The following is a 25,285-nucleotide window of genomic DNA, read 5'->3' as shown; positions in this document are numbered from 1 at the left end:
GCGGGTGTTTGCGTCGCTGTGATGACGGATTTGATTGATCTGTCGCTATCGCCACCTTATTGAAGCTATCTCGGTGTTGTATGTAGCGGGTGAGCTTTTGTGTGCCCGCAATGTTGTGGTTGCATTTCAACTCGTATGATCTTATAATGGAATGCATGCAATGGAATGCATTGGAATTGTTAGTGCGTACTTCGTGATACACGTTGAGGGAGATAACTGCTGAGAGGCAGGATAAACCTAAACAAAACTGTACATACACTCGGAATTTTTACGGGGTATTATTGTGGGGCGCGCCGCACGCCAGATGCTTACCAAGCCGCAGACCGTAACAAATTCTAAAAACCTGTCTGCGGTATCTGGCCGCTTGCCAAAAATGCAGAACGACATCGAAAAACCGAATTTCGACAATGATACACGTTAATCTTTGATCATTATTAACTTTGATAGAGGAAGCGATGTGGTACGTTATTGCCGATTTCGATTGGTATCTCGTGTACTTCCGTTGGTCGATGTTAAAAATTCGGAAAAGGGTGTCTCACCGTTAGCAGCAAAAATGCAGCCGGCGTTTCCGTGTCGGTTTAATATTCGCGACTCTGCCGTAAGTTATGACACTTTACTTCCCCGTTCCCAGACTGTTCGTTTCCTGTGCTGAGCGAGGCGTACGTACGCATGTCTGAGAGCGGCGAGAGAAGTATACACACCGCTCTCTCACTCGACGTGTGAAATTGTTTCTTTCGTTATCTTACTCTTCTTACCTACGCCCGAGCGCTGTTCGTTTGTCTTGGCGATTGTTTAATTGATATCGAAGGTTGTGTAAGTGGCCGTCTCAAGAGCCTTGCGTCCCATGTGAGCGTAAATTAGCACCGATTTGATCATTGTAACTGATGTAACCGCGTGTCCATTGTTACAAACTGCAAAACAAGCACGTACAATTGATTTCAGTACACACTGGACTTGATAGGGCTTGTGTCTTACTTGGTCCTACGTTTTGCCGGTACATGCGTTGAATTAAAATGGTGAAATGCTCGGGTCACGTCGACGCCATGTATAATCGCCATCAAAGCCCGCGACCCTCCCAAATCAAACTATTGAGTCATACCCACGCACGTATTAAGCAAATACCGCGGCGATGTAAAAGGTCAGACGTTGGGCTTTTCGATGAGATGGTTGAAATATATAGCGTCCAGATGGGCGTCGTGTAGTATAGCGTTGTGTGTGTTTGGGTCGGCCATAAAATTGTACTATTCTATACTACGTTATGCCTCTACCGCTATCTTAGATCTAATAGTGTTTGCGGAGTGGATTAGTTTTGTGGCAGTAGCAGACACACAATACACATCATACATTTACCTGTTCCTGGTGTAAGGCAAGACACATTTTTGTTGACTTGTGGTTCATATTCAGCGACTCAAATACATACAATTTGCTCTATTCGCAGATTTACTTTGGTTTGTCGGTAACTTTAACTTAGTAGGATCAAAGCTAGTAAGATTGTTATGGGAGGCATTCAAACGCGTTCAAATTGTGTCGTTTGGTATGACAATATATTTGTACATCGGTGTAGTAAGGTAACATTTTGATGCTGCGCCAGCAGAACCGCATCCGAAATTACCCATGTATAGGCGTGTGGTTGCTCGTTTATCCGCGTTTTGTATTTTGTTTTCCAGTAGAAGCTTGTGCGTTTATTGTTAATGACTGGAACGATCAATAATTTTGGCGCGAACATATTCAAAGTTCGAAACGAAATTGGCGTTTCTCAGATATGCGTTTTGTTTTGGTTTTCAAGTGGAATAAGCGGTGTTTGCTGGTACAAAATTCCAGAAGTCAATCCCACAACATATGACACACCTGTCCAGCTGTCTTACCCCCACCAGTTGGTGTAAAATATCTCAATACGCCTAAGGTGGCTTATGTCTGTGGTGGTGAAAGTTATTCCGTGTACGTTTTCAACCTTACTGGTGGAAAGGCACATTTTACCATCACGGGTGCAATATGCACCCCTTCGTTAAGATTGTACCCGATAGTCCATGGTGCGGAAGAGCTAAATACGCCCATTATGACTTCGGTCAGTCGTAACGAAGGTTCTGTTTGGGGTTGGTAATACGGTCTTTTTTGCTGCGAGTGTACTAGATACTAGCTATATTTTGTGGTTTGGAAAATACAACGTCAAGACTTTGTCGTGGTCAGCAATCTCTCGACCCAAGACTATGAGACTATAAATAACCCAGTTTCTTGATTCCCGCTCTGCTGTTGCATAGCATTTCTGTAATCGTTCACATTCCTGGATGGCACATACAGCAGACAGTATTCGTTGTTTGCGACGTGCTGGATCTATGCCGATGGTGGTAACGCGATGCCTTCAACTATTCGGAAACCGGGCTATGATAGATTTGTATATATACCAAAGCGTTGCAGCTAAAGACACAAAATTCAATCCGCGCATGTAGACTTATACAAGTAAAATCCGTATAGAAAACCACCATTCAATACGATGGGCTGGAGTGGACTTTAGTAAGTGAAAATAGTAAGTGAAAATACAAATACTGTATTTCGCCGATTTCAACCGTATCGTCTGGTGCAAAGCAGGTAAACCACATCTTCGCCATTTCTCATAGAGGTATCCCAGCACCCAGGAATCGAGTGGGTTATATTTACGCACACCACCCCAAGAAGGGGCAAAGGGCGGTGTGCAGTGTGCACAAACAGGACCCACTACTACCTGAGATATCACAATATGGATTGGTGAATTCGACCGTTTTAACCATCGAAATAGGCGCAAAAGCAAAATTTGATACCAGAAAGTGTGGATTGCATGATTTGCGCCCTATTCTATGGTGGAAATCTGGTGAATATACCTGGCTCCACCCAGGTACAGAACTTCGATATTATACATTTGACCAGTATGTTATTCACTCTCAGCCCATATATTTACAGTGTGTCTTCTTAGGCTCAGACAGTTAGCTCTGAACTCACAACTTCTCTCATTTTCAGGCAAGACTTTTGACATAACATACGTCCGGCTCCGGTACCACTCTTCAAGGCCGGAGAGTTTCGCGATATATAAAAAGACCTGCGAAGATTGCGAATGGGTCCCGTATCAGTATTACTCGGGAAAATGCCACAGCACGTTCGGAATCGACAACGAGGTAACGTCTTTTCGCCTATCTTACGTTATCCTCGCATAATATGTTCTCGCTCATATCGCCTTTTAATCTCGTACGGAACAGAGCGTGGGAAATAACGTGAACTCGCACGAAATAAAGGTAGTCACCCCGCAACGAAATAAGAAGCCAACCCATTGCGTATTTAGCAAGCGAACCGCTGCGAAAGACATTGACCCATTGAGTTTGACACAAAGCAAATCGAGACACCTAGATCGGTCTCGGTGTTCCTAAGATTTCCGAACGGGTGTTGGGTATCTTACCGAAGAGAGGTATAGTTCTCATCTGCGGACAAAAACACAGCCCGCTTGTAAAACGACCTTCATTGTAGCCGGCAATGGCGCCGTATTCGTTTCATGTCACGGTTTTTGATTTTGCACAGTCAGCATGACTTAGCCGGGTGTGTTTATATTAACCAGATGTAATCCGCAGCCTTCTTGTTTCGTTTAGTGAAATACTTGCTGCCGGTGTGATAAATCTAAAATAGCAGGTTGGAATTCACAGGTGTTGATAATTGATATCTGTATTTTCGTAACTTGAAGCCCTCTACATTTATGTGACTTATTCACCTTTTGTAACCGTGAACGATCCTAAAAGGTTGGATGTTAATTGAGATTTTGTGTCCAAAAGAAATCATATCGGTCTCCTATATATGGTATCGCTATGAGCGCGCCAAGCCTGTCGTATTTTGTGTCAGTAAAGGTATTTTAGTTCTGCAATTTGAGGCTATGGTGGACCCTGAATCTGGTATGGCTACAGAGGATAAGACGCATTATGCCACACTGAATTGTTGTCGCAAATCTGCTTGCAGGCAACGCTAGCCGTTAACCGGCTGTTAATGCAGAAGGTCAACAGGTCACTCACACTTCGCTTTCCTGTGTAGTAAAGGTTGCTTTGAATAATAATTGGGAAAGTCTGAGGGGATTGCCCGATCGTGATTCATAAACGCTTCCGGGTAAATCATGTCGCCTTGCAGTTTTAGGTGATGGATATCTTCAATGGAATGTCACCATGCATTTATAGTAAGCGAGGATGATTCACTGTCGAGCTTTTGTTACAAGCTGAAATGTGATGACCCACGGTCCACCCCGTAGTACTGACATTGCGTATATACAGACATCTCTAATGTATATTATATTTCATGCCTTCTTGCGCATAGCATCCTTGACTTTTCAATTGAATGTGGATATATCTTTTGTTGTTGTTGTTAGATGTTCATGGTGTTTCAACATCGATATATAATGAATTGTTCATTTTACATCATAGTATATCATGGGTTTCTATTATTCAGGGCAATTTAAAATGCATGTCTTAAATGTCTTAACTGAACCCAAATCAAGTTTTTCAATTATCCGGAATTCGAATCCGGTGAAAATATCCATATCCATATGGAGTATCAGTTCGAATTAAATCAATGAGCTTCTTACCAAATAACATCGGACGTTGTGGATACGTAATGTCACAATGCGACGCGTCAGTTCGTTAAATTTTCATTTCCTAAGAACCGCTTCGCCCACAGATTGTCAGAGATATCGAGCTCCTATGTTTTCCCGAGACATATCCCGAAACGGCACTCCAGATCTGTTAGCGTTTAAGACATGCCTCGTTTCCTGTAGGACATCATCACCATCGAGGATGAAAGGAAAGCATTGTGCACGGACGACTACAGCGACATCTCGCCCCTTACCGGCGGAAACGTAGCGTTCAGCACCCTTGAAGGGCGGCCGAGCGCGTACAACTTCGACAAAAGCACTGTTCTACAGGTACGCTGTTTTTCCTGTATCTATCCCCCGCCGGAATGCAACGCTCCGCCTGTTTTGAAACGTAATTTTCCGATTTGCGGTCGGTTTTTGTTTTCCCGAACTCCGAAAATTATTTGCGTTACGGACATTGGGCGCGCGTTTGATCAGCGTCGAGTAGGTTTTATTGTGAAGTTTATGGCTTTGTGACTATGGCGGCGCGTTCAATTACGGACCACACGCAGGTCGCGGACAATGTGATGTTGTTGTATTCGTTGGTCTGTTGCTAAAATAAGACTGGCCTACTGCAACCGCTCTTCAAATCAGCGATGCCAAGCGTGACCTGTCTTGCAATTGATACTTTATTGATGTTGCGTGTTTCAGCGGCTTGTTTACGTCTCGTGCGACGCTATATCTTCCCTTCGTTCCTGCTTTTCAAATAGTGATAATAGATACTAGATAGGGTAAGTTTGTGTTGCAGTCAAATCCGTGGAAAGTTGCACTTGTTTTTCTTAAAAAGCTGCAGTAAAAATTTGCATTTATTTTTCACAAAAGTTGCACTAAAAGTTGCATTTATGGACAAGTTCCTTGACATTATTAGGATATGAGATACTCGAATCGATCCGTATCCAAAAGGCACTGTAGCAAAACTCAGTGTTGAATCAATAGCCTGGAAAAATTGGCACGGTGAAAATATAATTTTCGGTGATCTAGCCTGAATGTGCGTCAAATCAAAAAGGACATCAAATTTAAACGAAAGTGAAATAATCAAGCGATCTATTTACATACAGAGCCAAATATTTGCAGTAAAAAGTTAGTTGCATGAAAAACCCAAAAAAGTTGCAAAAAGTTGCATTAAAATCGAAAAAAGTTTTAAAAAGTTGCATGAAAAATCTAAAAAGTTGCTAAAAGTTGCATGAAAAAATGGAGAAAAGCTGCAAAAAGTTGCAGTATAAGATTCCTCCATACTTCATAACTTCTGAGTATTTAGGAAACTGCCGGAAGCTCTAAAAAAAGTTGCAAAAGTTGCAAAAACTTGCCCTAATAACAAGAGTCGATAACTAACTAATATGGTACTCCCAGCTCTTCCTGGCTTGCAAAACGCGTCGAAAATTCAAAATCGGTTTTCAGACACGATTCATTTTTCGTTTATAAAGTATGACTTTCACTGAAATCGCTTTCATGCTACGACAGATTTATTTCAACAATGTTGTCGAAATATACAAGCATACGGAATGATACCGGACCCGGACCTTATTCGGCGCCCTCTGTCACTCAATGCTCCAACAGCCCCCAGCTATGCTTTTATATTGGGGAAGTTTTCGAACGCATCAAATCGCACATCACCCGCGTTTTACCGCGTAGCAAATATTGTATTATTACGCGGGGGATCGTTGAAGATAGCTCACATCCCAACCGCAATAAATTACGTCGTGTCACGCTATTGATATTAGAAAGAAGGTAATGGAAAGAAGTTATTGAAATATCCTTTTCGCACGACTAATTGAGGTTTAATTTTCCAACCAGTGCTTATCTCCCTTTTTCCGTATCTAAATTAGGTGATCGACCAGAAAATTAATTTCCCGTGAAATCAGTCTCAAATTGTAATAACAACCAGCCGCAGATGCCGGAGAACTCGTCTGTATTGTTTTTACAGCTACACGACCAAATCCCACCCAAATCCGTTTTCCTCAGGAATATAAATTTCAAATGCGATCTCATTTCCGTTATAAACATGTTATTAATCCCGGCGTCTCAACGTATGGCGAAAATCGACTGAACCTTATGGTGACATCACAACACGCGGTCCTCTAATGCAGGTGCCAGGTTTAGGTGAAGGTCACGAGCTTGCAAATACCAATCGTTTTGTTCGTAGTTTGACACCATATACGTGACTGATTATATTGTCACTTTTCGGTATTATTGTTATCTCGCTGTCTGCCTTTCCAGGATTGGGTCTCGGCCGTGTCGATCCGAATTACGTTGAACCGGATAAATACTTTCGGAGACGAAGTGTTCAGCGATTCCAAAGTGCTGAAGTCTTACTACTACGCCATCTCGGATTTCGCTGTCGGTGGAAGGTGTGTATGCTTTCCATACGATAATCTTACGCATATCGAGTACGAGACACGTCTAGGTGTTTGTGGAGGGCCAACATAATGATTGGACAGTGGACAGGACACTCGTGATACTTCCGTTGCAATAGAGGCGTAAATCAGTCAAAACACTCCATTTGTCTGAAAATCGCGCGAGTCAACCGAAAACACACTTCTGACAGGATCTTTCCCGTTCAAATCAAATACGAGATGGACGGTTATGCCAACTCGATGTATTGAGCTGTGGTATGGCGAATATGGAATTTGAGAATACCGATCGCTTGAATAGTCAATTCTCGATGGCCGCATACGCAGCATTTATGATCAACTGCGTGACAATTAGGAATGGGCACTCCGAATCGGCGATAGCATGCGACCCGGCTCTAACGAATTGAATCCGCGCGTTTTCGAATATCAGATCGGGGAAATGACCAAACGTGATACGACGCCGAAATGCATAATATATAAAACCATACGTTGCACTTCCGCAGTCGAGCTATTTTCGCATGGGCAGACAGAAACGCTATCTTATCAGCTGAGGCAACGTCATAAATTCCTATTCGAGTTCATATAGAACAGAGGCGGGCGACTTCTTCAGTCGGTGGGCCTAATTTGGGAAAATGGAGTACTTGGCGGGCCAGATTCTTGAATCGATAGAGTAATCGCGTATTTATCTATCCACCAAAGAATAAAGCGTATTTATTGTAAACTAAAAGCTTAAAGCATAGAGAGAACAAAAACAGTATTTAATGTACTCAATAGTATATTCATATTGAAATGGACCCGACTATTTTCGGCTGACACTCGTCAGGGGTAATAAAGTTCGACTTCAAGGCACACAGATGAAAGTATGAGCGGTCCCTCCCGATGGCGCGAAATCTGTCGTCTCGATCATTTTTCGCACGAGCAGGATTATCCAACAGATGTTTGCCAATGGCAGTAATTTATGGCCTTTGAACGCTCAGCATTAAGCTTGAGCGGATGAGTCAAGGGTGAGCTTTTCACCGAGCGTGATGCACGCGTTCTGATAAATCTAGGGACATGCTGGTTTATGCGTTCCTGCAAACAATGTTTTTCCAATTCTTCACTAGTTGCTGACGATTACCCCTGACGAGTGTCGGCCGAAAATATTGGTTCTATACTATTACCGAGAATGGACATTACCGAGAATGGACATTACCGAGAATGGCCAATGTCAAGAATATAGATTACTGGGACTGGCGTTGTCGAGAAATTTATACCTGAGCATCGATACCGAATGTGGCAACACCGTGATGCACACACACGACCTGTTCATATGCATAACATGCCTGCATTGCATATATTGCATTCTCGGTAATGTCCATTCTCGATGGTGTCTATTCTCGGTAATGACCATTCTCGGTAATGTCAATTCTCGGTAATGTCCATTCTCGGTAATGGTTTTCTCGGTATTGACCGGACACCGGAAAGAGTCGGGTTCGTTTCAATATGAATTGATTTACTATTCAATTGTATATTGAAGTTCTGTACCTCCAAGAAGCTCTTTATGTATTTAATGAATATATTAACGTAATGTAATTCAGTAGCTGTTGAAGTCAATGAGACATCTGCGGTTGATCAAAGTTGTCAACAAGTTCTTTGCACTCTGACTGCATGTCGGCTGTAGAAACCCTTAGTGAAGACTGCACGTGAACATCAGTTATATTGGAACGCGTCCTTGTCTTGTTAATCTTAATGGTCGAAAATGTTGGCTCGGTAGTAGTTCCATGGCCAATGAGCAATGTCCATCTTTCTCAAGTTGGCAAACTTGGATTCATTCTGTGATGCATAAAATTAGTCAATACTTTCAGACTAGAATTTCGCTTTCAGGGTAGAAACAATGTGAGCTGGGCTAAGTTTATTGTCATGTCGAGCCCGCTTTCTCTCCTGGCAAGCAGAAGTCTTGTCCGTGGGCGTATATCTGAAGATAGAAAATAGATTATGAACAATAATCTCTCAATTATATAGGTACTCGCATAGTCTATTACATCTATAACGTCAGTCATCAATGAACGAATCAGCAGTCTAGCGCGGTGCATTAGACTGTACAGTGTACAGTAGGGCTGTTCAAAAATAACTTTTTTCACCGGATTCCAGCCATTCACTGATTAAATTGTCAGGTTACCCTAAAAAGCGCTGCACACCAAATTTGGTTCGATTCTATCAAGTATAGGACTCCGCAGATCCAATTAAAATTTTTAATTTATTTGGAAAATTGAAAAAAAAATTTTTTCAAATTTTTCTGCCAGCCCCATGAAATTGTTGAGCTGTAGAAGCGGAGTTATGTGGGTTTTTCGTTGATAAATCGCGGATTACCCACCAATCAAGGATAATCCGGGGATTTTCATCGAAAAACCCACATAACTCCGCTTCTACTGATCGGAATTGACTCAAATTTGTTTTGCAACGTCTTTGAAGACAGCTCAACAATTTCATGGGGTTAGCAGAAAAATTTGGAAATTTTTTTTTTCAATTTTTCATAATAAATTAAAAATTTTAATTGGATCTGCGGAGTCCTATACTTGTTAGAATCGAACCAAATTTGGTGTGCAGCGCTTTTTAGTGTAACCTGACAATTTAATCAGTGAATGGCTGGAATCCGGGAAAAAAGTTATTTTTGAACAGCCCTAGTGTACAGTCTAGCGCGGTGCATTAGACTGTACCCGAATGATCTGCATACGGCGCAAAATACGTTTGTGAGGGCTAATGGAATGCAGAAAACTCTGACACATACACTCAACGGAGGTGGCCCGTTCAAATTCAAGGTTTTCGCAATTTCTCGCGCAGGTGCAAATGCAACGGTCACGCTTCGGAATGCGTCTTGAGCGCCACCGGGAAGATGACATGCGTGTGCGAGCACAACACAGCTGGCGACGACTGTGAGCTATGCAAGCCGCTGTACAACGACGCGCCCTGGCAGAGAGCCGGCGATGGACAGGCGCATGAATGCAAAGGTATGTGTTTTGATCAGGGGTGTCTGTCACTTATTCAAGTTGTTATGTTTTCAGGCTACTGTCACTTCTAGCTTCTACTAACTCTTCGCACCTTAAATTTTGTAAAGCAGAATTCGGGGTTATGATTGCATCGCTTTTATGAGAGAAATAACTGTCGAAATGGCCCCTGCATCACGGTAACACGAAACATTTCTGAAGATTGATTGTAAATTTGTAATATCATCGGGAATTCTGCGTTGGCTTCGAAAACGCGTGTGGTAATTCCGGTACTAGCCACCTCCGACTGCTGAAAGTGCGCGCGCCCTCGGCCAAACCTACTTCCTTTCACTGATTACTTGAGTACTTTTCACATTTTGTACTTCCTCTCAAAGTAGTCTGAGCAAGTTTGGAAAATGACACTACTGCTACTTGTAATTAGAGACAAATTTTAAACAATACTTCTACTTCTACTTGAGCACCAATGCTGGCTATTTTGGTTTTGATTATGTAAGTTTGATCCAGGTTATATAGGCGGCTTGTTGACCAGTTGCAAAACGATTTCCCACGAGTTTGAAATGCTTTGAGTGGATTCTATCATTACTCATTACTGATCAGCGTATCTTGAACTTAAACCCGAGTTTAAACTGAGCCTCAAGATTCATCTGCATTCTACCCCGGTGTGAAACTCGCCAACCTCAGACTCAAACAACCTTCCAGGATTGTTTGATGGCGGGGTGTGCGAGATCCATTGTTAGAAACCGACTGAACTCGCGCTTAAAACAATATCACAACTTGTTCCAGCTATGGTTTCGAGTTCAATCACGATGTGTCATTTCGCCCCTAGTTAAGTCCAATTCGTTCGATTCGAGCGCTTTCTTCCCGTTCCCAATTGAAGGGTAGTCCCCGTTGCGGTTGTTCAAGTTTAAACTCCAATCGAAGTTGAATTGGTTCCGCAATATTTCCGGTTTGAAACAGCTGTATCGCTCAAGAGTAATGTTATTTCTAATCGATGGGATTTGTTTGTAGAAGCTGCTCCCTTGGAATCGTGGATGTTGTAGGTTGCAGTCCTTGAGGAAATATAATTGAATATGTCTGGAATGATAGCCTAATGCACGGCATCGTAAGAGAGCGTTCGTCTGTGAAAAGCATTAAAACGTTTACTATTTTAAATCCAGTCTCGGGATATGGTGCATGAACGTAAAATTCACTGCTGGTAGTGTTGCACTGCCATTATGATTTCCGCCTCTTGACTCAGACCAGCCCATGCGCGCGTATAGCGTCTGTCCATAAGTATATACTTTCGCTTTTGGGTGATGTGTCATCGGCTGCACGTGTGTGCACTTTTCAGTGGCATAACAAGACCAAACTGATTATACTCTGTAATTTACTCATTAAAACAGCTGCGTGTTGTCGTTACATCGCGCCCTATAATGTGTCGCCATTTCACAATCAAAAATACTCTCAAGAGTGTCCGCATGCAGCGACGATATAATACGAATTAGTTTATTTACCTCCCGGCTTGACGTCATATATATTCAAACTATTTCTGAATGCTATTCTTCGTTGTTATATTGGTTGTCGCCGAGAAATTACTTCATTCAATACCAATACGGAAGTCATAAATGACGCTTTTATTGCGATTACGTTCGCCGGGAACGGTATCAGGCATTCAATACGTGTGGAGTTGACTGCTGTGTTTATCTCGATACTTTTTCATGGAAATTGGTATGTTGACAAGGTAGACCATGGCGAGAGAAGCCAGATATATTCTACTGAAAGTCTGTTGAAATGTATGCATTCAAGTTATCATGGTGTCACATTATTGCATACGCAATCTCTATTCTTCTAGCTTGCGACTGCAATGGCCTGGCCGATAGCTGCGAGTTCGACGCGGACCTCTACAGAACCACCGGTCATGGCGGGCGATGCTTGGGATGTAGGCAGAACACCGCGGGCGCCAATTGCGAGCTATGCTTGCGCAACCATTACCGCGAACCAGTTACGGAAACTTGCATTTCGTGCGACTGCAGCCCGATCGGTTCGTTTCTTTCATCATTCTTAGCGCGGTAGAGATTTTAAAATGTGAACATGCGGTATTTTTCATATGCTATGCGTGGAAGAATAGTTACTTCCTTGTAAGGACATTTTCTCTAAACTAAGCTTAATTTGCAGTAAAGTACACTGGCTTGTTGTACTAGATTAGTCTCGTCTATTTAAAACTGAGGAATGTAATTGAGGATATTAATCGGTAGCCTACTTAGCGTTGTTATTACCAGGGAAATTCTTTGATCTGGCATGGTACATGATAGACCGTTAATTTAACCTCGGTACTACAAAGTATCGAGAATGTTCACCCTCGGCACTGCACCTTGTTGATCAATTCTATTGCAAGTTCATAACAGTGCCGTATCGCGGATGCGAATGGGTTAAGCTAGTGTCTCTGGTGATATAGGAACCGCAGAGGTACGTTGCGGGTTATCTGGGATCGCTCTCGTATATTCTTGGATGTTGACATCCCTTGACGATATCTGTGACGTCACTAATTAGAGCATTTGAACCCTGCTGATACGTCCGCTTGCGTCTGATAGCGAATCTAACCCTGCCGTTGTTTCATGTGGTGTGACCCTTTGACTTGCGCGAAACGCCGATAAGGCAAAGTGACATGTGTTTATTTTTGCAGGCTCTACTAACGAACAGTGTAGTGCCGACGGTACGTGTTCCTGTAGGCCTGGCGTTACGGGCAGAAGGTGTGATCAGTGTTTGCCCGGATATCATAGTCTTACTGAGGCTGGTTGCAGGTAAATAAATGTGAAATATCTATACTGGTACATATAGTATATATCTTTTTGCATTTCTTCGGATCCCAGCTTCATATATCCAAGTATTTCCATCTCTACCGGGATATGCACGCATCAGACTTCTACAAACTACCGCGCTTTCAAAATGCGCATTTTTCAAAATTAGCAACTAATTTTAAAACACAACTAGATGTCTATAACGGAACACCACATTAATTTATATTTTGTCGGAATCGGATCGGCTTTCCACATGCTACAGCAGTACTAGTTGGAAATGGCTTACTGTTGTCCAGCCCGTTGTTAGTATTGATGACTCTGAGCCATCAATGGCTTCAAGAACATCACACAATAGAACTCCGATATCACGATTCACGCCAAAAGACGACACTTGTTTTCCAGTCGTTCGGCAACGAAATTTTATTTAAATGCGCAACTAGAACTAGAACTTCACTGCAAAGTTCGAAACTAAAACTAATTCTACTAAAAAAACGGTAGTTTGTTGACCGTCAACAACAGGGGTGGGCAATTATTTTTCTCCGCGGGCCAAATGAGAAGCAGAAATTTGTTGGCGGGCCGAGTCAGAAATTTTAGAATATCCACCGTATTGGTTTTATTTCTAAATTCGTGCTCAGTGGATGTGTTGATATTGAGGAATGACAAATTGACGGTTAATTACCCCAAAAATCTCTATTTGCCGTCATATTTTGAACAATGTTAAACATGATACATTTCGAACTCTCTTTAAACCCCTATCCGCGTTTTTCTATCAATACCAGCCCCCATCGAGATGCACGATGCACGAAATGTCTTGTATACACTGATTAGCAACGTCTGTGCCCTAATCGCACGAAGCGCGGAATTTTTTCATGATTCATGATTCAATCGGTCAATAATATTGGTAATCGCAAGTATATTGCTATATTTTTTAACCTCTCTAAGCCCACATAGTGGCCTACTCAGTTTTACCGCTAGAGCCTAATGAGGAAATATTCGGGAGGGCCCGTTGGTATAATTACTTCTTTACATGTTGTTATTTCGTGACCTCCCGTCTGTTATGTGAAAAGATATTGAAATCGCCGAAGCTTACCAAACTAAAAAGACGACCACGATTCCCGATTGGTATTTCTTCACTGGCAAATAATGCCTATGGACAATTGGACTTTGAAGTTTTCGGTCAACATAAGGGCAGTCCTTTTCGGCCAAGGTTTTCTCGCTGTCGAGCTTTATCCCTTTACTTAGTTAATTTGATCAGCAGTTGCAATTGCAGTGCCTCCTCGGAATCCTGTGTTGGCCTAAAGTTCATTTATTTTGGTGCGTCGTGGCGCGGTAATGGCTAACGCCGAAATGCCCATTCCAAAAACCATTGAATGAAGTTGCATAAATTTTCAAAAAAATACCCTATAATTTATGTTCACACATGAAAAAATTTTGGGCGCCCGTCGAGCTCGCCACGCAATTGATGGGTTTGAGTTGCGGGAGTTACGGTCCCAAGGAAAATATATAGCTTATTGTCTTGGTAGCTGGTTTCTGAGAAGTGTGCAGCTTGCCGAAATGGCCTTGTTGATTAGGGAAGGTTGGAGTTATTAACCATCTTTGAATTTCAACTTTCGGCTTTATTTTTTTTTTGACATCCTTTATGGGTAGTGACATATTCATTCATAGATATCATGGGCAATGATTCACTTGTTTCATGAATTATGGATTTGGAAACACATCACGTAACAATTTGAAACACAGACCGTGTAATGCATAATGTGACAATGGAACCAAAGAAGGTTTGGTGACTTCTTGTGACTTTAATTCTAATGGCATAACTTGCTACATTGACTTTAGTTTTAATCTGGATTAGGCATGTGAGGTACGAATAGGCTGCGTAATCACGGTATGTTAATGAACAGGCTTGATGGTAAACGAATTTCCGGTCCAGTTAATACATCGTATGGTTTTAGTCCACGCAGCAACATTAAAAAGTAGGTTTGATATTTTAAATTTCAAACAGCCTTTCGCGGGCCGCACAGAATCGCTCGGCGGGCCGCATTTGGCCCGCGGGCCGCACTTTGCCCAGACCTGCTCAACAAGATGGATATTTTGTACAAGTCTGCCAGGCATGATGCAAATGCATGCCCGCTTATAAAGAATAAGTAAAATGTTATTGAAAATCTACAGATTTTCTGAAAGTATCGTGCTGTACTCTTACCTGTGATGAAATTATTAATGAATGATATGTGAGTAAAGACCTGTTGCAAGCAACGATTCTTATCCTCCGCCGAGGGCCGTATTATTTGTACGCTCATATACATATCAATGACCCGCTTTTTTCATTGAAGTCTGTGTCTATGCGATGGCGACGGAACAGAACCCGGCACAGTATGCGACCCCGCTAACGGACAGTGCGTGTGTAAACTCAACGTGGAAGGAATCAACTGTGACAAGTACGTCATAATAATCTGTCTCGTTCGTCTTTTTTCCTTCCGTCTCTCGTCATACCGCATTGCGTTAGGCCTAAAAGTAGGCCCAGTAGGTCGCTGGCAATTACGGGGACTTTGATTTCCTCCGTATTTTGAGGATCTCTATAACTATTAGCTATTACTAACTACTTCAAATTGCCATTAATATGTATTTACAAGGCGTTCCTCGTATCCTATCCGTTGTTGGCATCTATACTTCTTGTCGAAAGGACTTGTCTGCATGGATTTGCACAAATCGACAATCAAGTCATGTTTCTCTTGTCAATCGCAGTCTGTATTCCTTAAGCACCACTGCTTATGGAGTCGCGATACATCCAGTTCAATTAATTATGTTGATTATCCCGATAAAATCTCAGGTTAAATGGTGCAGCCTGCAGTGCCCGGGATTGCTATCTCATGCAGGAACAGTAGGTGTTGTATATTTTGCCGATATAATTTTTCCATATACACAGGATCTCATCAGAGACCGGCCTGTTCCACTAGTTACTGATCGACAGTAAAGTTATAATCCTATTACTGAAGCCTTCCGACTTGTTTATTCGCTTATGCGTGAAATCTTGTCATGTATTAGCATAATCCATCCGTCGAAGCCAATCGAGACGCTTATTTCGGGTTAAACTAAATATTTATTCCTGTGATAAACTCTCCACCTGTAAACGCTACGAATGCCCATCTGGTCGCAGTGTGATACAATTTCTGTACATTTGTGTCGAATAGCTGTCATCAGTGGTTGGGATAACGAGGATTTGAACGGGTTATAAGTGAGCTTCAGTCATTTCCGAGTGCGCTTAGTTGCCTCCGTGTAGCTTGAAGTCGGACTAAAATATTAAAGCAAAAAATCATCGTCATTACTGATCCAGAAATCGCATCGCTGCGCAATACGTGACAGGTGCTCAACTTGTTTTGTATGTAACCGTGGTAACCTTTGCAGATGCAAGCCCGGCACAATGAATTTGGACCACGAGAACCCGTACGGATGCACAGCCTGCTTCTGTTACGGGCATTCGTCCGTGTGTCAAGTCGCCGGCGGTTACACGGTCGCTTCTATTCAAAGTCAATTTGCAGGCGGTCAGTAGAAGACTTTGTATTTTTAGTATTTTTACGTCAAAATGCTGTGCGGTTTGTGCCATTAGAGGAGTCGTATGTCGTTGTATTTATTTGCTAAATTGGAAAATGGAGTCTTCTGCACTATATGTTTATTGCTTAACTTGTTTATTGCTTAACTATGTCGTATCGTAATCTTCGCTATTGATTTATATAAATTGATAAATATAAATATATTATGTAATGGCGAGCCTTCTTCAAATTACAGAGTCGTCTTTCATTTGAACCAGAAAATTAAATTCGGTGATAAAAGTATCACTGGACTCTAAATATCTGGTCTCAAATTAAATATGGAGGCAGGGCCTACTATATTATAGTAGGCCCTGATGGAGGTTTGATAAATGTTTGAGCAGTAGCCATTTTCTTCAAAAATGCACAGTATTCGGATTGCAGCTAAAAGTATTCCGCGAAATATACCGTAGAACTATATATCTCTGTGGTCTCGATGTGAAATTTCTGGCGCTAATTTTTCCCTGTTGCACTTTCTCGACGCGTCCCCGTCTTAATCTCACTTCTTTAGTAATTACGCGGAATTATGTGATGCATCGCCCACCTTGCTTCCGCTTGATGCGACAGCACACGCTCTCGTCGCAAGTTGTCGCTTTTGACGGCGCTGGCGTTGCCTAATATCTGTTTCGCGACTGCTATACGTAATTATTCCTATTCAACGCGCTTCGCGCAATCGCATGTGACGTGTTTTTGTACGCGTACGTCCTCTACGACTTCCGGCGCGACGCATAAAAATAGATCGACGCCCCTATTGTCGTAGCGTTGCGCAACACCGTGTCGGCGGCGGACGCGAGGAAGCTGTATTTTCGGTTGCCAGACTTATCGACTGTTTTGTTGATGTCTTCGTGATCTTATTCCCAGCGCGCCGGCACGAAGGTGTGATGCGCAATGCGTCTGCCGCGATTGCTGTTTGCCCGTGTTTATTGTGGGCGATGAATATGTGGCAGTATACGGTTTATTGCAGAAATGAATCGTTCGTTATTCCGAGTTTCACTTCATCACTGCTTGATGAGTTGCATAAGAAAACGCTGTACTCCACATTTTCCCGATTCCGACCAGTGGAAGCGACATAATTGCCATTTGAAATTTCAATAATTTAGGAAATAATATTTCGTCACTTGGTGACCAAAGTGATGCTTTTTCCAAACGTTTTCGTCTTGAGGTGGGCCTGTGCTAGGGCTTTGGTAAATAAATTGCTAATTGACGAAAAGACCTATGACACTGATGAGCTGCAAATTGGTCAACCGCGTTGAGATAATCTCGTTAAAACGAAAGTGATGTGATACCCAAATGGAATACTTGCGACACTGACATCGGCGACCACGAAGAGGAAATAAACTGACAAGAACGTAAACTACAGGGAAATAAACTAACATGGTGGTAGAATTCAGGAAGCATATTTCCCATCCAATAGTCAATATGGAATTGTGTGTTGTCGCGCCTATTTAGATGTCACGGAATTGTAACAAGCTTGATATCGGCTAGCAGGGTCAAATGATAAAAAGATTTGGCCTTGGCTAATCTACAGTTGCGTTTATTGCATATCAAGTCGGCACCATAAGTAGTAATAGAGGTCCTGTCATCGTCTTTATAGCGCGATTCAATATTCGAGTAATACTCTTCTGACGGGAAATAGCCCGTCGTCAGGGGACAAATATCGCCTCAAGTTTCGGACTTCCGAAATAGTGGCGTCATTAATGTTTACTACGTCATAATGAATCCATTTCAGTTTTTAGTTACTCCATTTGAACAATTATTACCCTCCATTCCGGAACATTCATCCGGGCGGCGCCCTTGGTAGCCACAGTCAATTCAAGGGTAGACACAGACATATAAAGGTCGATTGGTTTCAATAATGTAGTTTAGTAGTAGCATCTCATCGGCTATGAGCCTATGGCGTAGCGACATCCCAAATCTGAAAGGCGACGGTTACGACAGTTAGACAAAAATAATGTCACAGTGTTCCAAGATCTGAACCTACGAGCCTGAATTCGTTTTTGACCCTCCCAGCAACGCCCTATCTATGTGTTTAACGTTTAATCTACACGTAAACATTGGGATTAAAACGATGAAATCCAGCCTTTCGAATGATTTTGACTCAGCGCTACCGAATTTCGCAATGTACCTAGTCCGTGTTTGCAATAGTTATACCATTGCTAATTGTGAGAAACATCACAAGCATTAAATTAATGTGATAAATTAGTCCCGGAAAGTTCCATGATAACTTCTTCTCTTATTTTATTTTACTTTGCACCTCAAACCTATGTGCTGAGTCGGTCAAAGGAGTCCTCATTGGTATTCCAGTGGAAATAGAGGTGACGTAATCATAATCACTTCAGTGAGTATTGCAAGTAGGCAAACCGTACTTGTATACGCCAAAAAATAGAACTACGTGCCTACATGACAAGGCATACTGTGTTCGCCTTGCTGTCAGTCACTTGATATTGTCAGAGAAGTCAATTGTGCCATACCTCAATGTAGGTCTATGCACGGTTGCCCACGTTGCGCAAACAATACACAGACGACTTTGTCGATTGTACTAGATTTTTAACAATGCTATTGTGTTTTCATTGTTCAGGCGATGACGGTTGGAAGGCGGCCGATACGAGCGGTACTGTGCGCGGCGATGTGTCTTGGGGCAGCGAGGGGAAGATTGGCCTGGATGGATTGTACTTTAGTGCACCGGGTGAGAATGTGTTATTTTGTGGCTTGGAAATGTGGTTGTCACAGGGAATAATGCCGATGACCATCATGTGCATTGATGTACATTGCACAGTTGTACATATACAAGAAATACTTTCAATTTCTATTCTAATATTCTAGCAAAAGTATGGGTTTGGTAGACGTAAGCAACCTGGAGTAGTCGACAACACAATCGAAAGTTATTTGATGCTACTCCAGTATACGGAAAAGTAGTGGTTTCCAAGATATGTTGAAGTAGAAAAACAAGATGCATGATTAGGTGATTTGAAAGGTGCGTGGAAACTGCCTCCCAGTAGAACGGAAATATGACTTGTTCGAAAACTTTCAAGTTTTGTCCCAGTATAAGCAAAAGTGACAAATTCTATAACATAGTAAGTGGAAGTGGATATTATGTACAATTATAAGTAGAAGTCTTGATCTCCAATACATGACATTGATGTCAATACTACTTGAAGTAGAATACGACATACTTGAGAAGGACTAATAGGCCACTTGAGTATTTTCAACTTCTGATGATAACTTCCCAATCCACAAAATGCGTTACGCCAAATGAATTATGCAGCCCCACAGACAAATGAATTGTCAATTCAGAATTCAATACCTGTACTCGACAGATGTTATTACAAATTCTTGCTCATGAAAAGGATGCGAATGTATTTGAAACTGACTTGGAACCTTGACATATTCTCTGACTACATTAAGCTGTTAGACTTGCAATACCGTTGAGGTTGAATCGGAAATATTCTATATCTAACATCTACTACTAAATAGGGTATGTAGATGATGCCGTCAGAAGAGAGTAGGAGTAGACTTACTGACCAGTGATCGCCCTTGTATATTAAGATCAGAGATGTTGATGTCTCTGGATTATGATTCGAGTTTTTCCCGGATTTGCATAACTGGTTTTCAGGCAACTGGATTTGGAATTGGACTCGCTCTCCGGGGTAATTTTGAAGGTTTTACTTCTCACAAATTTAACACGATACCAGTTATGAACTTGGGCTGAATCGGAAATTGATTTCGGCTTTTAGATTTGAAGATTTGGGTTTTACAATATCAATTCCGCTCATCTCTACCGGCCATTTGGTTCACCATGTTACATAATGAATTGTGGGAGTAGTGTAATTTTCAAATGCATATCGAAAGCCGAATCTAAATATGGTGGATGTTTGCAGAAAATTACTTGGGAGGACAGCGTTTCAGTTACAACCAATTCCTGACTTTCGTTCTGAGTTTTGACGGGCAATCGGCGTTGACGTCCGAGGGATCCAGCGGCACAGGAGATGCGCTTAGCCGCAGGTCTGGGCCGCGATACGGCCATGATATCATCATCGAGGGCAGCGAGTATAGAGTGTCATTGCCACTCTACGAACAGGTGTGTGGTTCAATCTCTAACTCACGACCAGGGGTGGTCCGAGTAGTAAGCATTGCCACTCGACTGGAAGTGGCAGTAACCAGGGTTGTAATGGCTCGAGTCATGACTCGACTCTAGTCAATCTGTGTATTGACTCGAAGGGACTCAAGTCACCGCGCATGACTCGAACCAAGTCATGTAACTCGAGACTCGTACGGCCAAGACCGACATTTCATTGTAATTTCGAAAAAGAGTAAAGTAACCTCACTATTGGGATTTCATCTATTGTTACTGGTACTTGAAAATGCGACCGGAAGCTGCTAAAAGTGAGGAAAATTAGTAAAATATAAATGCGAACTATTGGATATTAACAAACAGAGTTCTAAAAAGTGGGTTCAAGACTACAACTGAAAACTGAGATGTCAACACAATGACTTGGACTCGGACTCGAGTCATGATACCATGACTCAGACTCGACCCTCAACTCACTGACTTGGACTCGGACTTGACTCGGCGGTGAATTGAAAATTACCCGACTTGACTCCAGTCAAAACTATAAAAATGAGATTGACTTGTGACTCGAGTCCGAGTCATTGTGTTCACTGTTCAGTTTTGAGTTCAATCTGGTTCAACCTACTGTTTTCGACTATGTTCGAGTGATATAGAATGACTCACTTTCACAATATCGTAATTTTCCTCAGTCTTGACAGTTTCTGTCCCTAATTTCGAAGTATCAGGACTGATAGACGAAATACTAATCATGTGGTAAGTTTACTATTCTTCGAAGTCGTCCTAGTCTCGAGTCATATGACTTGGTCCGAGTCATACTTTTTTACGTGACTACTTTGACGACCCCTGGCCATTGACCATCTTTGATTGCGACACTCCGTGACACAAAGATTACTCCAGAACAACCCGGAACCATCATCCGAGCCGCAAGAATTTCGATTCCGACTTCACGAGGCGGCCGGCTTCAGTCCGCGGCTGACTGCGTTCCAGTTCCAGAAAATGCTGAACGACCTTACGAGTGTGAGAATACGGGCTCTTAATGACGAAGGTACAGTTGCTCATGGATCTGTAGCTCTAAAAACCTGTCAGTAGACTAGGGTTGTTGAAAAATAAGTATTTTTCCGGACTCGGGGGACACTGAATAATTGTTAGGTTGCGTAAAAAAACCCTGCTCACCAAATTTGGCGCGATTCCAACCAGTAAAAGCCGACGCAGAGTCAATTAAAATTTTTGAATTTAATATAAAAAATTGAAGAAAATTTCGGACTTTACTGTCAACCCCTTAAAATTGTAAGTTGCACAAAAGAACAATGCATTATAATTTTTCCTCTATTCCAACCGGTAGAAACGAAGTTGTTGCAGTGTTAAATTAGCAAAAATAGCATTGATGGTGGAAAAACTCGGAACAATTGATAAAAAAACTCAGATGACTTCGCTTCCACGGGTTGGAATTGCGTCAAATTTGTTTTGCATCGTTTTTGTAGACAACTCGACAATTTCATTGGGTTTACAGTAAAATTTGAAAAATCAATTGGCTCTGTGCCGGCTTTTGCTGGTTAGAATCGAGCCAAATTTGGTGTGCAGCGTTTTCTTGTAGGCAACCTAACAATGTAATCTGCGAATCCCTGTAATCCGGAAAAATAAGCTATTTTTGAACAACCCTACTGTACACTGATAATATTAACCGTAGGGCAGCAGTGGTGTAGAGATTGGGAGAGGTTCATACGCTATAAATCTTGCGGAATATGATGTATAGAGGAGTATAATATTGGAAAGTGTTAATTTTGAATGGTGTGTGGCCTAGGAAATGACATAATGATTCATCTTACATTTAAGCTCAGAGAAGGGACACAAACAGTGGTGGGATTCGGCCAATTTTATGCGATCGGTGAACCAGTATGCGTTACTGGTCTATGACTTTTTGTAACAGAACTGACTGAAAAATGCGACTTTCATGATAGAACCGTCCACAACTGAATCCCAGCCCATTTCAATCCCACCACTCGACGCAAATACCAAGTCAACAAAATATGCATATGCTGATTGCATACATGCATATTTTGGTAAAATGTAGTCGATAGCCTGAGAATTGTATTCGCATTTCGCCCGATTTACCTCGTCGCAATTGCATTATGAGATCATGTGTCACCTTACAACTACTAAAAAGCATTGTGGGATTTGGATATTTTTCGAAATCATTCGCGACGATTTCAAAAGACACATGTTGGATTTTGATTCATGCGTTACGTGAAGGTCACGTAGTATCGTCCGTACTCGAGTATTTTTGAGCAGTCTGCCAATGTTGTGTGAATATTTAGCCAGAAAATCACAGATAACTGTCTCGCTGCCCCGACGACACGCTATGACAGATAACGCTTTGTGCTGTTTTGGTTTGTTTGTTGGAGAAGGCGAAGATGTCCTACTCGAGTATAGAGAGAACAAGTTTAATTAATTCTGTAACCATAATGTTGATAACCATGCAAGTAATGAAAAGAGATATCTTTTTAATTGTCAAACTTCTCAACCTATCTGCAAGTCATTGAGTATATAGTGAATATATAGCTCCTGTAATTCATTACGTCGCAAAATTATTGCGTCTCCGCAATTTCTGTGTGCCACACCCTTCCATACACTCGGCGACAACGTTATATGTGCGAATATCAAACTCGTGGTATTGACTTCGACAGGCTTCACGTTTCTCCACTCCGTTACCCTTGATACCGCCGAAGAGGGCGGCACCGGCGAGCCCGCAGATTGGATCGAGTATTGTATCGCCGAAAATTATTTGGGGACCAATGCCGAGTCGTGTGCACCCGGGTTCACGCGTGCTACTGCAAACGGAGGCGTTTATTCGAAGTGCGTCAAGTGCGATTGCAATGGACACGGGGACAAATGCGACCCTGAATCTGGTGAGTGAACTCTGACCATAGTATTTGATACAGCTTTCACCACAACATCCATTTCAAGAATCCATTCGTGAACATTGCAATTATTGCAGTATAATTTATAAACTTATTGTACATTATTATTTATTATATTCACAGTAAAACTGGTAAATACGCACATAATCCGGGGTGCAAACTGTCCCTAAAGAAAATGGCAAGATTGAAGTAAACTTTTGAAATTTCACCAATAGTCAAATCGTTATTTCTAAGCAATAGATGAAGAGGTCAGATTACAGAAGATGAAGAATTGGCAAGGGTTGTAGAGGTAGAGATGATTGAAAATGAAGAATCAAAATTACAGAAATTATGCTGTTATTTTCAGTACAAGTATAATTTAGTCCAGTAGTGCATTTCAGGGCATTCCGAAAAATATGCGCAGTGCCCAATAAAGTGATCTTCTGGATCATGTCGAACCGAACGTTTCCCCGGAATCTTTTTGATATGTATCATCATGAGTTTTTAGCTTACGACCCCTCCACATTTTCTCGAATTACATTTTGAGGCCTGCGTATTTTGACTGTTTTTCTGATTATAATTAGCTGCAATGAATGTAGTCTTGAGCAGAATATTCAAGTTTAGCACCGCCAACCAGCTATTAAAGTATTTGAAGAAAAGGTACAATAAATCTCAAATTATGAAACGCGAAGAGCAAAAACACAAAACAAAGGAAACAAATTGAAGATTTGTATGTCGTATATCGTTTTTGCCTTCAGTGATGCTATTATTATGCCGTATACTTCAAAAGTTTGTTGCTGCCATGGTCACAACTTGCCATATTCGCTCCAATTTTGAATCCGTACAATTTATTTCCTCCATTGAAATCTTAGTCTATAGGAGCTGACTGTTTCATCATTCTCAGGAATTTGCGAATGCACGGACAATTTTGCCGGTGCTCATTGCGAGGTCTGCGCTGTCGGCTACTACATGGATGACAAACTGTGCCTGCCGTGCCCCTGCCCGGATGGCATAGCGTGTGCGCCCACCGAAGATGACTCTGTGAAGTGCTTGAGCTGTCTGCCGGGTCACTACGGCAACCATTGCAAATTCTGCATGGACGGATGGTGAGTTGAAGTGGAATTATGGAATGCCCAATAGAGTTATTATTGGAAGTAAACACCCTGTATGAGTAGTCATCCAAAACTCTAGGACAGTGGTTCTCAAACCGGGGTTCACTGGCAGTCAAGACACACACTCAACTGATACATATGATTTGTGATGGTTAGGGCGATTGTTACCTAAAAAACGGAATATTTTGACTTGAAAATCTTCCACGTTTTTGATCTTGAAAAATTTGATTTTGACAAAGTTAACCTCATGTATGCAAGTTAGGTGTTTTCGCACACATAGTGTTAAAATTGTACCACCTCCATTTCTGGTTGGAACTGTCCGTCTTTAAGAAGTAGTTCGGCCTGAAAAAACTTTTTAGACTTGAAAACTGACAAACTTTTACGTGAAAAACTATATTTTAACGAAATCTTGACCTATGAAGAATTCCAGTAGTTACATAACGCAATATGGTATAAATATTTAAAATTTGTTGTAGTACAACGAAAGATACTTTCCTACATTCTCGGGTAGAAGGTGTCTGTCCCTACTTAGTAGCTTGCCAGGAATATAGAAAGAACGTTCAACAGCAGCAGTAGATGGCTGGTAACACTGAAGTTGTGCGTACACTGCTGGTGACACACCGTGTTGCTTCATTCTGACAATGTTGTCTACGTCACAAGTTTTCATCATGCGCGTCTTGATATAAGAACCAATGCCCATGCAGCCTCGCTCAAGTTAGGATATTGCGGTACGTTGAGCATAACGCCGTGTCAACCTATTTGTTTCATTTGACCGTTTATGATTCACAATGAGCAGACAGTGGGCCGTATGCAACGGTAAGCCTATAAAGTAGGCTACAAGCTGTAAAATGTCAAATGATAAGTTCACCGACAGCGCA

General features: G+C 41.9%; 1 protein-coding gene across 1 annotated transcript in view; it reads left to right on the top strand.

The window, feature by feature from the left end:
• The window catches only part of LOC145448067 (laminin subunit gamma-1-like), a 142,912-nt gene that overhangs the window by 103,119 nt on the left and 14,508 nt on the right, over positions 1–25,285 (top strand). Inside the window, exons 3-15 of the mRNA XM_080326392.1 lie at positions 2,992–3,146; positions 4,778–4,924; positions 6,851–6,981; positions 9,805–9,971; positions 11,800–11,988; positions 12,631–12,748; positions 15,076–15,180; positions 16,148–16,284; positions 18,908–19,015; positions 20,208–20,407; positions 21,296–21,443; positions 23,083–23,304; positions 24,200–24,401. Of these exons, the coding sequence (XP_080182518.1) occupies positions 2,992–3,146; positions 4,778–4,924; positions 6,851–6,981; positions 9,805–9,971; positions 11,800–11,988; positions 12,631–12,748; positions 15,076–15,180; positions 16,148–16,284; positions 18,908–19,015; positions 20,208–20,407; positions 21,296–21,443; positions 23,083–23,304; positions 24,200–24,401 (2,029 nt within the window). The remainder of the gene's footprint in view (positions 1–2,991; positions 3,147–4,777; positions 4,925–6,850; positions 6,982–9,804; positions 9,972–11,799; positions 11,989–12,630; positions 12,749–15,075; positions 15,181–16,147; positions 16,285–18,907; positions 19,016–20,207; positions 20,408–21,295; positions 21,444–23,082; positions 23,305–24,199; positions 24,402–25,285) is intronic.

This window comes from Botryllus schlosseri, chromosome 10, assembly GCF_051294905.1.
Source record: "Botryllus schlosseri isolate E-star chromosome 10, Bs_hap1, whole genome shotgun sequence".
In the NCBI taxonomy this organism is placed as follows: domain Eukaryota; kingdom Metazoa; phylum Chordata; class Ascidiacea; order Stolidobranchia; family Styelidae; genus Botryllus; species Botryllus schlosseri.
The sequence above is the reverse complement of the archived record's forward strand: the minus strand, read 5'-3'. Positions and strand labels throughout refer to the sequence as shown.